This window comes from Apium graveolens, chromosome 9 (genome assembly GCF_009905375.1).
Source record: "Apium graveolens cultivar Ventura chromosome 9, ASM990537v1, whole genome shotgun sequence".
NCBI classification, from domain to species: Eukaryota; Viridiplantae; Streptophyta; class Magnoliopsida; order Apiales; family Apiaceae; genus Apium; species Apium graveolens.
Genome location: NC_133655.1, coordinates 136,977,045 through 136,993,578, shown reverse-complemented (window position 1 = coordinate 136,993,578; position 16,534 = coordinate 136,977,045). Strand labels below are relative to the sequence as shown.

Below are 16,534 nucleotides of genomic sequence, written 5' to 3'. Positions count from 1 at the left end.
AATTTTTGTACATAATTCTGTACACCAAGTATTTTCCAAAAAAAATATAGTAGAATTAAAGACATAAAAAAGTAGTATTATAAGATATACATGAATAAATAAGTGAAATCAAAAATTGGTGGTACCAAAAATTGGTGGTACCAAAAATTGGTGAAACCAAAATTAATAGTAGTATTTAAAAATGGGTTTCGCGTATTAATAAAGGTTATTAAAGCGATTAGAGGTGGCCCAACGAGCAGTTTAGCTCGACACAATCGTGAATCGGCTCGCCAAAAACTCGTATAACTCGGATCGTAATGTGCCTGTTCAAAATTCGACACTGACCATATAGTATAACGAGGCGAGCACAAATTGGAGTATTCAGAACCGGTCCGAAACCGGCACGGCAACTCGAAGCGGCACGTGCCAGCTCGGACCGGCCCGTCTGATTCGCCACTTGGTTGCAGGGCTCAGCATGGCTCCCCCACTCTTTTGCTTATTCTAACACGTGTTAGTTTTCTAAATTCAGAAAAATATTTTAACATAACTCTAGAAAATAAAAAACGATGGAAAAATATTTTTTGGCACCCCAAACGTCTTCCGTAGTCTGCACCTTTAATCACAAATTACATTTAAAAATAAAATAGTGAAATTAGTGATGGGAGACAATTAAAATATTCATATAAATATGAATTGACATGTCACTATGGTAGTACTAATTTGCACTGCTGGTTAATGCAAACTGCAAATCGGCTAATATTTATTCAATGTATTGCCTATGTTAAACCACCTAACTCGCCTCTAACTCACGAGTTGTTCATAAATTAACGTTTTGTAGAATCAGTCGGATTCGGCACGGATCGTTCATCTTTATGTATCGTTCACGAGTTTAGTGGTAATCAAATCGGTCTGTCGCTAACTTGGCACGGTGCGTTCGGTCCGCTTGTTTGGCCCGACCTCAAATTTTATTAGAATTTTTTTAAATGATTTATAAATAATAACTTTCTTGATAATAATATGAGATACCACGTGTATTTATATGCGTACACAAATTGTTATATCATGTCATTTTATAATTATTTTAATAGAAAAATGGGGTTACCTAGCATTAGTCCTTAAAAAATCATTAAAAAAAACAGTCCATGGTTGGTGCTTGTTGTCAGCTGGAAATACAAGGATGCAAAATTGGATAATGGCAAGAAGGTGTATCTCGTTTCGTCATGTTTCATGGCGGAGCCTGATTTATTTAAACGCTATAAAAATGTGTATAATAGATAGGTAGGAGTATGTCACAGGAGGAATTATATATGTCAACTCAAAACAAAACTAGATGTCAGAAACTGTGTGATGCCTGTATTTTCATTGACATTCGATAACCAAGACAAGGACACCATAAAAATTGTAATCCCCCAACCAAGGGCCAACACCATCTCCATCTCCATCTCTGCTAGTTGCCTAACACTACACTCAAGAAATAAGTTATTAATTTTCTTCACCAATAGTTAATATTGGTATCCATACCAACTCGACCGTAATTCTTTCACTCAATAATATTATTTCTATTATTTTTTATCTTAGGATCAAATTACATGAGCTCCCTTATCGTATTAATTACATATATGATTATTATTATGAGCTCCCTTGTCGTTAAATATATACATTATGCTGCAGTGTGCAGACGAATATTGTTTCCTTGGTCTTTTTGAACTGTAATCATTCCAGTACAAATTATACAATTATAGCCCACATCTAATGACTTTTGTATTTCTAGTATCTAAATCACACTGAAGTCCTTTGTGGAACCAAAGCTTCCTTAATATTGTTAAAATGAACTTGATTCTTACAATTTCAAATCAACTCAGTTTATATGCAATATTTAAGCACAACTTCTGTCCCCTTAACAACTGGATGATGAGCAAGATACAATTTATTTGCATCATCAATGCTGCTGATTACAAGACCTACTCTGCATTACTCTTGTGTTTTCTCCTTGAGCCGCTGTACAATTTGGATGGCGGAGATGGAGAGAACTGATATGGAAGTGAAAGAAGCTCCATTTCTCCTCTCAATATCCTAACAATGTCCCCTATCTCTGGCCTCAACTCGGGCATTTTCTGTAGGCAAGCAAGAGCCAAGTTTATGCACAAACTGGCTTCATCCTTGTTGTACTCATCATTCAATCTCTCATCAACAAGTTCCAAAACATTTCCTACTTGGGCTAAATGTCGACACCAGTTAAGCAAGTTTGCTTTCTCTAACTTCATTGGCGAAGAAAGAACATGTAATGGCCTTCTTCCAGAAACAATCACAAGTATTAGGACTCCAATACTGTAGATATCCCCCTTCTCCATTAGGTAGTTAGCTCCCCCATACTCCGGTGCAACATAACACAGAGTACCTCTCATACTCGTCGTGCTGCTTAATTCCCTACTAAATATTTCTCCACTCCACATTTCACTTCCCATAGAATGATCATTATTTTTCTTTACACCTTTCCTAAAACTGAACTCTGTGTGGGGATCACTCTCGGTTTGACCTTGATGCATCAGTCTCCTTCTCTTGCAAAAATGAATGCATTTAGCAAAATCAAGATGTGGCATTTTCATCCGTTTCTTGGACTTGGTTTCAAGCTTGTTGCCCCGTTTACTCTTCTTCTTGAGCTCATCTAAGTGTTCTTCTTTCCACCATTCCTTCATTTTCTTGTGCTTTCTAGCGCCCAAAACTTTCTTGTCCCTTGATCCTTCCTTCTCAATATTCTTTTTAGGACACTCAGTTCTTTGTACTTGAAATTCGGATTCCTTCACGTCCTCGAGTTCATACTTGTCAACCTGCTTAGAACAATCCAAGTTAGTTTTATTGTGATAGCTCTTCTTCTCTTCTTCCCAGTCCTGATCTGATGAAGGGCAAATTTGACTCCCAATCCACTCAGTTACATAATCTTTACTACACAACTCAGCAGTCCCCTCCTGTCTCCACCACCAATCCCTCCCCCATTGTTTCTTACTAACAACATTGTCTTCAACATCCATAGCACCACTCGAATTCAATTCTTTACTATAATCAACACTACAAGCCTCACAATCATAATCCACAACTTTGTTTGAATCCTTACCAGCATTATCAAAATTCATAACCTCCTTCCCTTTAACATTCTTATTCTTAGCATCATTAAAATTCCTACCAATATCATTACAATCAAAAGAACTTGATCTCACACCACTTGCATTATAACTACTCCGAATCCCATTTTTCGTAGAGGAAGAAGCTTGTAAAGCTAAAGAAAAATCTACCTCATTGACACTATCCTCTGGTGTCCCATTTGGCGGAGTTTCTCCACCTGCAAAACCTAAATTCCCTGAAAGTTCTTGACTCTTTCCAAAATCTTGGCTAAACAAGTCAACTCCAAATTCACCTTCCTCAATCTTAAACCTTGACAGGCCGAAATCGGAAAGTTTAGCTCTAAACTCAGAATCTAACAGCACATTACTTGGCTTAATATCCCCATGAATCACAGGAGGATCACATTCCAAATGCAAGAATTGAATAGCTCTAACAATATCTAATATAATATCATATCTTCTCACCCAACTCAAACATAAACCAGCATCAGAAAAAAGTGATTCTTGCAAACTTTTATTAGGCAAGTACTCATAAACAACTAATCTCTTATTTTTCTCAACACAATATCCTAAAAGCAATACAATAAAAGGAGATTTCAAGCCTCCTAATACATGCAACTCATTTCGAAACTCAGGGTCTCCTTCAAACGACACTGAATCAAGAAACTTGATAGCAACTAACTTACCATCTTTGAGAATTCCTCTGTAAACAGTGCCAGAGCCTCCTCTTCCAATAGAATTTGAGCTGCTAAAACCATTTGTAGCTTCTTTAAGTTCCTTGAAAGTGAACTTTTGGAGTTTTACGAGTAAGTTTGGAGAGTCATATGGGCTAGTTTTTGAATGATGGACTAGAGAGTACCAAAGGTAATATATGAAGTAAATGAATGAGAAAAATATAACAAGTGAAGCAAAGATGACAATGGTGAGAAAAAGGGAACTTATTTTAGCATCTTGGTGATGATTTTGTGGTAAATTCTGCCTTGAAGGCATTGTGTTTTGTTGGTTTTGTAGGTTTCTTTTTTCTGAGTTTCTGGTTCTTGTTAACAATGGAGTAGAAGAAAGAAAGGTGGTAATCAAGAAATGGGAAGGTGGGGGATTCAAGAACCAAGAAAGTTTGAGTTTTGCTTTACAGTTGGGATGATTATATTGATTGATTATTGTTTGTTTAATGGTTGTTTAGTGGGGTGTTCTTGAAATTGTTGTTTGAGTTTAGTTAAAATATAGATAACTGAGTTGAAGATTATGAGATTAGGATTAAGATAAAAGTGATGGGACCCATAATTGAGGATCCTTTTGACTAAAGGAAAAGAGAATTTGCAGGTTTAATGGAAGAAATTTTGGAGGGAATAAGGTGGATGACAGTGGTGGTTTGATGCCTTTTAAGCACAAAAAATTTACTCTGTGATTATTGCATGTAATTAGTGGAACCAAACCTTCTGACCCTACATTAACACATTTTACTGTGATTTAAGGAGATTATGCATTTGGTAAATACCCACCCTAGTCAATGATTAAATTATATGGGACTCCACATAGCCGAAATTAAGAACATAATTATGAGCTTATGTCACTTCCTTTTTCTTCAGATATAAATCTCGAAATACAGTTAAGGCTAGTGCTTATTAATAATAAGAGGTCGAGAGTTGGGAATTCTTGTAAAGAAAAAGGGTGCAGTGTACATATAAATTTTTAAATAAAGTCTGTGTATCCTTATTTGTTTGTACTTGTTGTGTCACTTTTGATTAGGATGGAGCAATAGCTAGCAGAAGCAGATTCCCCTAGTCTGCATGGGATCAAAGGATAAATCATGATGTATGAATGTACAGTTGTGACTTGATCCATATCTAGTCGTTTTAACTGTTGCAGGTTTGGGAATATTAGTGCTGACACCATTTGCAAAGTTCCTCTTGTTGCTTTGCTCATCTTGTTCATTAACAAAATGAGTTTTCATTTGCATCCCTCTTTTCCTCTATTTTGATATTCTCCCCCCAAGTACTTTGCTTCACTCTCTGCTGAGAGGATTAAGAGAGCACAGGTAAAAATGTGTTTTTTCTTAGCCGATATCTTTTATGTAATAAATTAATTGAAGACGCGGAAGTGTTAAAATCATAGAACGTACGAGTATTCAAATGGAGTACGATGAGCTTCGAGAAACGAGGAACTTCTTTAGTTGAATAGTTATTGCCATGTTGCCCAAGGTTTCTCGTATGTTTGAACTTTTTCATGTAGAATCATTGTCCAATTTCCTTTTTCAAGTTTATATAAGTCATATGGTACTCCATTGCAAGGTATGGAAAGAAGAGCCATTAATATTCACTTTCATTGACATGATAAAAATCACTTTTGTAGCCTTTGAATCTTAAAGGGGGAAATTTAGCACTAGGGCTTTAGATGTGTCTCCACTTATTTTGTACTACAATGAATCTTTCATTGATTCACGGATTTTGTTCAACTCAAAAGCTTTGAAAAATAGTTGTAAGAAAATTTTGAACTTTCACAAGTTGTTTGAAATGATCATTCAAGATTATGTTCAAACATCTTGCAAAGAAAACTTCAACATTTTGTAGCTTTTTTTAGTACTCCACTGGCCTAGCCAACAAGTAGAAGAAGATAGAGAATAGAATCTCACATGTCATGTTTTCTCTTAATAACAGACCCACGGGCCATAGCTCCCTCTAGACTCCAGTCCAAGGTATAAATAATACATATACAAACACATATATTGTTTTAGCAAACAAACAAAATCTGCCAAACCTATCACTCGAATTTCACTACTCCACGACAATCAAGTTCAAGTATACCTATAGGTCTTCCCCGATTAATTTTTCCTGAGTAAATGTTTATAACAAAATGAACATAATAGTTTCTTAGAGTAGCTTAGAGAATTATATACTTTCTTTGATAATTATCGAGGTAAGCAAGAATCAAATCCAGATTTTAGGATGATAAAAAGTACTACTTTACTGCTCCCCTAAGAAAACTTTCTCTTTGCAACTGTTCTCTTTGTGCACACTACTTAACCTCCGAAATGCTACACCAGTTGGCAATTTCACATCAACCTTTCCCGGAAATTCAATAAGATTACAGCAGTAGAAAAGGTAATATACTGTATATATATCTTGTCTTGACTGAAATTTTACAAAGCAGCTCAAATTTATTTTCTGATGCCAACTTGATCCAAGACTTCATTGTTATACTCCCTAACAAAGTAAAGAATGAGTTATCTATACAACCTTGTAATCAGACCCTTTAGAACGATGTTGACGATTATTCCTCTTGTTTCATCCATTACAAGACACATTAGTTGGCCAGAGTCCACGAATTCTAATGATATATAATAGTGCATTTCTTTGGACTTGAATGTAAGTAATTCTTGTTCTGTTCTTCCGCTGCAGCTCAGCTACGCCAAGCTGAATGAAGTTCCTTATCTACATCTTCTTCCCACCAAGTCGAACTCTGCAAAATAAGTATGTTAATAATTAAAAAATATATACATTTGATTCAGGATTGGAGAATGTTTGTTTTGGTCATCTAAGAGCATCTCCAAAGTACACCCCTCTTGGCACCCACCATTGGAGTTGCTCTAATTTAATTAAAAGCATAACTCTTTTTTTTAGATTAGGAATCTTAGCCTAGAAACCCTCCCAAAGTACAAAAGAGGGTTGGGACATGACAAAGCGCTGATATATATGGGCAAAGACGTCATGTTAAACTAAAGATAATCAAACTCTTCAATACATAAGAGAGCAGACCCTGTAGCCTCTACGCAAGAATTCAAGTGAGCTTCCTTGTTCCTCCTGAAGTCCCAGGACCCTCAGTAGTTCTTCCTTGGTCTGCATATACAAGATAGTGTTTAATTTTGGCAATAAATATCAAACTTAATAAAAGATACAACAATCACTCGTGATAGTGATGCAATGAGGATTTAGATTCAGAAAAATTGTACTTACTTCACCCAGAGTAAATCGAGTAGCACTTTCAGCCACGCAAGCATACGAATTATCTGTTTGTCTCAGCATCACCTGCCAAGGTCCTGCAAAAATGCTTGGTAATTGAGCAGGAGATATAAAAATTGAACACCATGTTACATAAAACACACACATATATATGCAGGTCAGAAAAGTTGTTAAAAGCGCACTTTCCCAACACATGCAAAATTGTTCACTGCAACAGAATACAATTAGGATATAGTAACTTTGTTTCCGTTACATATACAAGTGAAGCTGTTAATACTGTACAATTAAGACTACTGGTTGACACCTAGCAAGCACAAAATTTGGACTACAATATCGTGGTAAGTTAATTCAATTTAACGATGACTGATAGTTCACATGTAAAGTATAACAGATTAGATATAATCCTATCGGCAAATATGAATTTTACTCCTACCCATATTGAGGTTGACATATCTATTTCATGTAAGATGTGTACATGCCCTTGATGGCTCACATATTGATCGGGATGTAAATGAGTCGATACGATCACGAATAGTTCGGTGTTCGGCTCGAAAATAGTTTGGATCAAGTTCGGTTCGATTTGTTCACGAGTTGAACATGAACATGATTTTAAAGATCGATTTATAAATGAGCAGAACTTGAGCAGAATATAGTTTGGCTCGAAAGTTTGTGAATAAGATCGATTATAATGTCCGTGAACATTTTCATTTTATATAATTCGTGAACAGGTTTACATATGGAAACCTTAACATATATTGTTTGACTAAAAAAAGTAACATTGTATGCACACATTATATTCATTGATTCTTACTATATCCTATTGCATCCTTCTGCATGTATCCCAAAATATTAAGTCAAATACCCCCATCAATATAGACTTGTACAATCTAAACTATATCCTTAAGTAATATAGAAAATGTCAACATATGTATGTTGTTGCTTAGGATGTAGAGGTATCAGTGACTTAATAGAAGAAAACAGGGCATTAGTAAACTAAAAAAAGAGAGAAGAACGAGGGAGAAACAAATCTGCTGCCACTAATTTTCTCTTAAATTAACTGATACATTGAAAAAAACAGAGTTTATCTATTGCATTTGAAGGATTAGGTTTTACACGGGGAACTTTTGCCCAGATTTTATTTTACAACATTAAACACCCCCTTGATGTCATATGCTTTTGTTACTTCTCAAATAAAAGTATAGTTTGTGTTACTCCGCACTCTACAGCTTGACAATAAGAATTCATCTTACCTGGGTATTGACGAAACAATGCTCCGGTATAATTTACAATATATGGTGCCACTGCAACTGTCTTCCAAATTAGATAGACAAAGCACATTATTCAAAAACCTATGCTGCAAACAAATAACATTAAAAACTATTAGGATAATAAGTGCAAGCACAAAACCGGTACCTTCGAGTACTCCCTTCTTCGAATGTAAAATATGGGCGTGAACTGAGATAGAAATCGATATTGCAACTCTTTTGGTGGAAACCCAATGATTCCCAGGTCAGCACTGAAAATATGAAAATGTTAGCCATTTACAATCAAAACAAGTAATACCATTAGCCTGTCCGGTGACAGCCACATACCGTAATGTGTCCAGTTCCAGATTGAAAAGAAGTGCGGGAGTTGATGAAGCAAAATAATTCTGCAAAAGCCAAGCGTATCCAATAAGAACTAGCAAAGGGGTCCTGATATTAAAAAATAAAGGTAAAAAAATATATATTGACCCCATAAACTACTCTTCATTGATTGTGTTCTTTTACTGTTTCTACCACCCATTTTTGGCAGTTTTTCAAAATTGCTATTTTCAAATAGGTTGAAATTGGTTGCATTAGAAAGTGTTATTTAAATAATCCTTTCTATGAATTTATTAATAAACATATTAGAGGAACAAGTTACATGCTAGACTAACCAGGGACGGGGACGAGCGCAACCCCAAATCCATAACATTTATGTAACTAGTAATAAAATTGTTATACTTTTCTAGCTCCAGAAATCCCATTTTCTAGCTCCGTTCCTGAGTCTAGTTTAACTAACATCATTTGAGCAAATTTGATCCAATAAAACATTAAATGATGCAAAAATCATTTGTATAGGTCGAAGTAATAACACATACATGAATATTTCTCTGAGCACAGGAAATGTATACACTTGAAGAAAAACGCAAGTCGCTAATGGAGGACTAATTTAAAATGTTTAGTTGACCTCCCTTAGCTTATGCAGCAAGGAGATTTGGATAGTAATAAACTCATTGGTGAACGTAGCAGCATAAAGGACATAATATGTAGACATGTTGCCATGTTGGTCTGGTTTGACAAGATAGAAGAAATTATTTACTATTTAAAATTTAAAAAGTTGTCTAGATAAGATTGATGAAAGCATTTACTATTATACCCCCTAGCTTCTCAATAAGCAAAAGTTTCAAGATACCCCCGATAAAACTAAGTGATAAAATGACGTAATGTGCAGGTAGAATTCATATGGTAATGCCGTTCTTTGAAATTAAGTACTTGCAAGGAGGATACTCACAAAAACACCAACATTTTCAAGTCTTTGACTACAAGATGTCTAAGCGTTTTTAATATTTTAGATGAAATTTATATTGAAACATGTATGCAAGTGAGCGTAGTTGGGTGTTCATAATGGATTCTGTGTTTCATGTCAAATTTAAGGAGGATTAGGTAAGGGAGCATCATACCACATACTTCTCCACATAAGGTAGTTCACGTGTGCTGCAATTTAAGAATATATACAACGAAGGAGGTTCATCAGACTTCCAACTGTCTGCATTCTTCAAATAAGAAGGATGTAAGTGCAGAGGATAGGAAACAAAATCTACAAGATAAAACTGCAAGAATGATAGGCATGTCTATAATCAATATAATCTTCTTCTTTTTTGAAGGAAAGGGATGGGGGAAAACATTCAGTCAGCATGGTATGCGCTGATAAATGAATTATCTGAATTAAACAAACAAGCCTAGGGCTCATGCAAGTTATAGAAATCCTTAAATTTGTCATACAAATTTACAGAACCATGTTGGAGGTACTATAGAGACTAATAATTACTTGACAGAAGGTACTGAATTATTAATTGGCCTTGAGAAGGTTGTTGAATTACTGGGATTTCGAATGTTTCCTCAGCTATACATATGTCTGTTTCCATTCTTCTCTTCTACCTAATAAAATGTCTTTTATGTAAAAAAAATCAGAAGTAAACCAACCTTCATCATCGTCCTCAAAATCAAAATCCAGTGTTTTCGTTATAGACCTGAAGAATGTGGTCACTGCACCAGCAGGAACATCATCTAATGAACCTAATGAGATGCCACCAATCTGAAAGAAAATAGTTAGCCGTAAATTCACAAGAACCGCCCCTTAATAACACACCTGACCTAATCTATAAAAGGAAATTCACATTACCAAGTCAAAAGCTGCTTTAAAGAGCTCGGAGGCCCTACGCTTTTCTGGCTTGTCAGGGAAAACCTAAAATACATATTTCTATCAGATAAAATATTTCTTCTATACTATCAAAAGTCATAGCATCTGCATTAATATGAAAAAGTGCCAAAACTAACAATACAAGCTTTTGTTTCCTTCTTCTCTTGAAGCTTTTGAACGACAGCTAACGCCAGCTGAATGTTGGCATCACTGAACTCATCTGAAGATCCCTTCACATAATCATTAATATGACAAAATCATGCATCTAGTGAAAATATGTCTACCAACCAAAGGTAGATGTGGACAAAAACTACTAGATGCGGGAAAGGAAAGAGGAATAACGGGGGAAAGTAGGGGATTGTATCTTATACAACTAATAGCTTTGCAAAAATTGGTGTGTGCAATATTGATATGTGCTAGAGCCAATACAACCACTTGTTGCCATGCCATTAGCCAGCCAAAAAAACATTAAAGCATAGAAGGTACCTTATAAGATGAGATATCGCTGGGCAAGGGCCTTGTGATACAAATGAAAAGAAATGTAAAAGGTAAGTCAGTATGTAAATGGTAGCTTAAATGCATGAACTGGATTGTCTGTGGCTGAGGACTTGCAAATTTAAAAAAAAAAAAAAAACTACCACAGAAATTTAGCAACAAAAAAGGACTTGCATAGATATTAACAAGGTTCAACATGATTCTCCAATCAATCCTTAGTAAAAAGTACATATATAGGCCAGGAACGGTAAAACCTCAAGGGAAATTATGACAGTTATGAAGTTAAATTGACAGAAAGAACTACTCCATACTTGTCAACAGTTTTCTTAAAAGCCAGGAGTCTTAATAGAAAAAGTCGCTCTAACACCTACTATGGATTAGGGGTAAGGTGTGCATAAATTTCTCTCTTCCTAGTTCCTAAGGCCCCACCTTACTTCTGAACAGACCATAGTAGGTTTCAAATGTTCCAAGAAGACTATAGTTGTACTGAGTTGTACAAGTCAAGTCTAGAACTCGGAAAACTTGACTTGATTTAATAAGAAAACAAACTTTAAGTGAAATGAAAAAATTCTCCAGTAAGATTAATTGTTAAAATACTAATATAAGATCCTGTAAAGGGTCTTCCTCTAAAACCTCAAGGTTCAAGGTGTTAAAGAAAGGCCTTTCCAAGATCTTATATTAGTATTCTAGCATTAATGAATCGAGTTGACCCGATAAACTCGATTCTTGGAAGTATATAAACTTGATTTGTAGCTTATAGTTTTAGAGAAAAATTTCGCTCCATAAGTTCCTTGGCGGCCCTAAAGATGTCCAGACTAGGTTAGGAATGCTAAACCATGACAAAAATTATGGCATTAAATCAATAATGACATGACGGCTCAACGTTCTAAATTTTGTTAAACATAGTGAATACTCTCTCCGTCCCGTTTTAATTGTTTTTCTAGAATTTGATTGTTGATCCAAAATAATTGTCATTTTCTCGTTTTCGCGCATTGTTTAGCAATCAGTAATAAAATACAAAATGAATTAACATAACAATGAACTTTGCTAGGAGCAGTTCTGTAAAACTAAAAGTATTAAATAGATATCTTAATAAATGTAAAAATTGGTGTTGTTGTAATTATGCAGGATCAAGTAGATAGAGTTAACGGGAAGTAGGCTTACGGGAAATCGATCTCGAGACGGGTTTTACCATCACTAAGAGCAGCAAAGAGGGAATTAGCTGCATCATCTGCAATAACTTGGTATGATTTTGGGTTATAAACAGCGACACCACGAGCACGTTCAACTTCAGCCGGAGCTTCACTTTTTGAGCAATTGATTGAAAGATTAAATGGAAGTTTCGAGAAAGGAGGAGAAGATGTAATGCAAGATGGACGAAATGGAAGGTTAGAGAAAGAGTGGTTAAGAAAGTGAGTGTGAATTTTGGTACTAGTAGTTGTAGCTTTTGGAAATGTGTGAGGTTGTGATGAAGGAAATGAGGAGAATGCCATGGACATGGACATCACTCAACAAGGCCTTACAATTGTATATTTTTACTAATATGGAGAAGAAGAAGATGATTAAAAGGAGGAGGACCATACAATTCACATATCACTAGTTGATAAGAATTTTCTCAATTTTCTATTTTACATTCATATTCACCAATTGGACTGAAATAACTTTGATGTGTAATTTTATAAAGGTAGCGCAACATAACAAACCATTTTTAAGGTTTTCTTTTAACCATAGTTAATTTTCTAGATTTTTTTACATCATATAATTATATTAATAAATTTTTAATCATTTTTTATTGATAAATGTTGTATAACGTCTAAAATATATCAAATAATTTAAATTTTATTTTAGAAGTTATTAACATACTTTTTAGGAAATTTATATTTTATATTTTAATATTTTTGGAAGTATTATAAAGTTGTTTTAGAAAATATTAATCAACCAACCAACCAAATTATCCTATGTATGTATTTTTCATAATTTTTTGTAGTTTTGATATGTTTGAACATGTATGTACTTTATTAATTTATATGTTATATTTTTAAATTTTATTTTGGAAGTTATTAACATACTTTTTAGGAAATTTGTATTTTATATTTTAATTTTTTTGGAAGTATTATAAAGTTGTTTTAGAAGATGTTAACCAACCAACCAAATTATCCTATGCATCAATGTGTATGATTTCATGTAAAACATTAATAACTTTTTAAATATATCTCATTAATTATAATACATATTTTCTTATTTGTGTCGTGTAATTTATATTTATTAAATAAATACAAGCAGGGTAGTCACTATAGTGTACGTGTAAAAAAATTGTAGTTAATCCATCAAATATTGTTAATATGTTTATAAAAAAAAAACTAAAAATTAACATATATGTATACTGCAGAGTCGAGTAAATTTTTTGAGTTTTGGTCAAATAAACCCGGATTAATAAGGTGTTTTATTACTAAAGTCATTACTAATTTACAATTATCTTGCTTAATTTAAAAGGATCAGTAATGCGTGGTAAAAAACTGTAATCGTAATATTCAACAAAGTAGAATTTACAGTTCAATTAATATAAGTTTATTTTTTAAGAAAAACATTATTTCTTTAATTCAACATTTATGTTAATTTAATATCATTGCAAATGTCTTAATTCATTAACTAAAGTTGATATCGGCCATGTATTTAGCCTTTAATCATCTCCATTATACAAAGTTAATTTTATAAGATGTCAGATTATTATCAATTCATAAATTAAAATTGACATAATCTATCTAGTTTTTAACACATTGAAAAAAAACTTAAATTTAATTGATCATTCTTATTTTCAGAACATAAAAAACTTTTGTCATTTTCTTCTAGTATATATATCAATAACTCTAAAATACAACATCAAAATTGAATATTTTAATATTAGTTAAGATAAAGTCACATGTGTGTGTATGATGTAAATTATTATTTATTATATATTTCAGTAAATTATGTTGGTCTCGTTTATTTATATTCTAGATATTTTGGTCATGTATATATCTAATTGTTATTCAGTAAATTACTCAAATAACATGTATTTATGATTATTCAAAAATCATAATTATCTAATAAATAAATTACAATTATTTATCTATGGTAGTCGTAGTAGCACTGAAAATCAAACAAAATCTATTTTTACTCAAGTCATGATCTGACATAAAAATAATTCATATATCCTCAAGAGTAACTACTGATATAGAAGTTTTTTTTTTCAAGAATCTGAAGATGAATTTGTATTAATATCATCATTCAAATCATTTTAAAGTTTCTTTCATTTATGATACTAATATTTCTTTTTATAGTAATTTGATAACATTGTATACTATTTTTCTAAAATTAAATATTTTCAATTTGATAATTTTTTTAAATATTAGTTAAACTTGTTAATAATTTCAAAATTTCGACTAATATTAATTATTTTATTTAGATAGTATAACATGGATTAAATTAAATAGTACAATATATTATAGTTTTAACCTTTTTTCAAATAATTTAAAATAGTTGTACAATATTTTCCAACACTAAATATTTTTTTTGTAAATTTATTATTGCTAATTTAATTTTTATTTTTCAAAATATTGAATTATATAATTTTACAAGTTTCTTATATATATATATATATGAGAGTCCTTGTTTTTAGTTCAGTACGGGAGTCCATATATGTTCTGCAAATAAAATAGTATAAAAATAGTAATTTTGATACATTATATCAATTGACTTGATCGTATAAAGAGCTAAAAAATATTAATTTTAATTAATATAAGATATTATAAAATTTATCCTTATTGGTAAGATATTCTCGTCGAGCTCGTAATTAAAATTTATTAAATCTAGATAGTGATGATGTATTTTCGGCTAGGTCATATATTCAAATTTCGAGTATTTTTCAAAATGGGTAAAATTCTGATTTTGAATCTAGTAATTTTGATATATAAATCAATTGACTTGATTTTATAAAAAGATCCCAAAGATATTAATTTTGTTGGTAAGATTTTCTTGTCAAACTCGTAATTCAAATTAAACCTATGTAGTGACATGGTATTTACGGGCAGACCATTTAGTCAGATTTCGAGTATTTTTTGAAAAATAGATTAAATTCTAATTTTGAATTCGAAATAAATCAAAATACGCTAATTATAACTTATCTAAATATGTAGTATATATATATATTATTTATATAACTATATCTCTTTTTAACATATAAAAAATTAATTATATGTACAATTTATTTTTTTATTAAAAATATATATTAAAAATATATGAGACATACTTTTCAAACTAAATTATCTAATAAATAAGGTAATGATCCGTTTATATATTGTACTTAACTTTATATCTCAAATTCAATTGTTCAAAACTAACTCTACAAATATATTAGTAATCATGTTTAAAGTTAAATAAATTATCGTTATTTACGACACTCACATATTATGTGTATGATAAAAAACTTAAGTAACAGTGTGGCGTAGTGGTACAGGTGATGTGCTTGTGAACCTGTATACTCGGGTTCAATTCCTCCCAACATACAATTGAATATAAACTTGCATCGTAATTTAGAATCAAATAACATTATGAATGGGTGGTTATCACATATATGAAATAACATTATGAATGGGTGGTTATCACATATAAGGGGTGATTATTGACGAATATCATATACAATGGTGAATGGGTGATTATATAAGATGTGATCTTTAATATTCCAAGGTATGATAAGATATATAAATTTAGGTATTTTTCAAGTAATTTTGTTCCAGTGTTTGATATATAGTGTATATGTATTTGTGGGGTGGTATCGTATTTGTTTGGTATAATATCTGGGAAATCAATAGTCGGTGGTTTACAAGGAATACGACTTACAGCCCAGAGATCAAATGGTGTGATCAGGGTTCAAAATTGTATGTTTTGAAGCAGTTACAATATAAAACAAAACTATTTTGAATTCTAGCAACATGTTACGAGAAAGTTCAAAAATACTTGCAATATATCTCGAGAAAGGTTCAGAAGTACTTGCCTTATCACAAATGATTTCAACTTCACTTGCACTCGTCTAACGATTCTATTTAACAACCATTTGTCTACCTTTTCTATGCTTTGCCTCTATTCACTGATCACTTGCTTTCTTTTTTACACATAGGTTCTATTTTCTGATCACCTGCTTTCCTTTTCTATGTCTCATTTACTCTATTAGGCATCATAAGTATATATCAATATTCAATATTATATTATTCTAATCGTCACATAAACGTCATAAACTTTTATCTATCTTTTGTTTCACCCAAATCCGATTTATGTATTAAAAGTTATGACTAAAACAGTCAAATAATAGACACATAGGCTTATATCACTTTAATCAGATAGCACATAGAACATAGCACGCAAGGTATTCGATAAACAATGATTTTTCAAATAAGGTTCAGGGTTAAAATGATTTTTCTGGTATTTAATATGAATTTTTGAATATTTTTCGGAATTAAAATGGGTAACCGAATCATTTATAAATAAATAACAGGGTTCGAATAC

The 16,534-nt window shown here is 32.4% G+C and overlaps 2 protein-coding genes across 2 annotated transcripts; both read right to left on the bottom strand.

Annotated features, from left to right (window-relative positions):
- Positions 1-1,772: 1,772 nt before the first annotated feature.
- Positions 1,773-4,460, bottom strand: LOC141687447 (putative receptor-like protein kinase At1g80870). Its single transcript, XM_074492726.1, has one exon. The coding sequence runs from the start codon at positions 4,086-4,088 to the stop codon at positions 1,941-1,943; it is 2,148 nt and encodes a 715-aa protein (XP_074348827.1). The 5' UTR covers positions 4,089-4,460; the 3' UTR covers positions 1,773-1,940.
- Positions 4,461-6,187: 1,727 nt separating this feature from the next.
- Positions 6,188-12,612, bottom strand: LOC141683276 (protein LPA3). The gene is made up of 12 exons (XM_074487972.1): positions 12,158-12,612; positions 10,985-11,015; positions 10,636-10,728; positions 10,481-10,543; positions 10,282-10,393; positions 9,759-9,844; positions 8,647-8,705; positions 8,468-8,570; positions 8,305-8,365; positions 7,049-7,131; positions 6,851-6,931; positions 6,188-6,554 (listed from the first exon to the last, which is right to left on the bottom strand). Exons 1-12 carry the CDS (start codon positions 12,496-12,498, stop codon positions 6,495-6,497), a joined length of 1,173 nt encoding a protein of 390 aa, XP_074344073.1. The 5' UTR covers positions 12,499-12,612; the 3' UTR covers positions 6,188-6,494.
- Between the last annotated feature and the right edge of the window lie 3,922 nt (positions 12,613-16,534).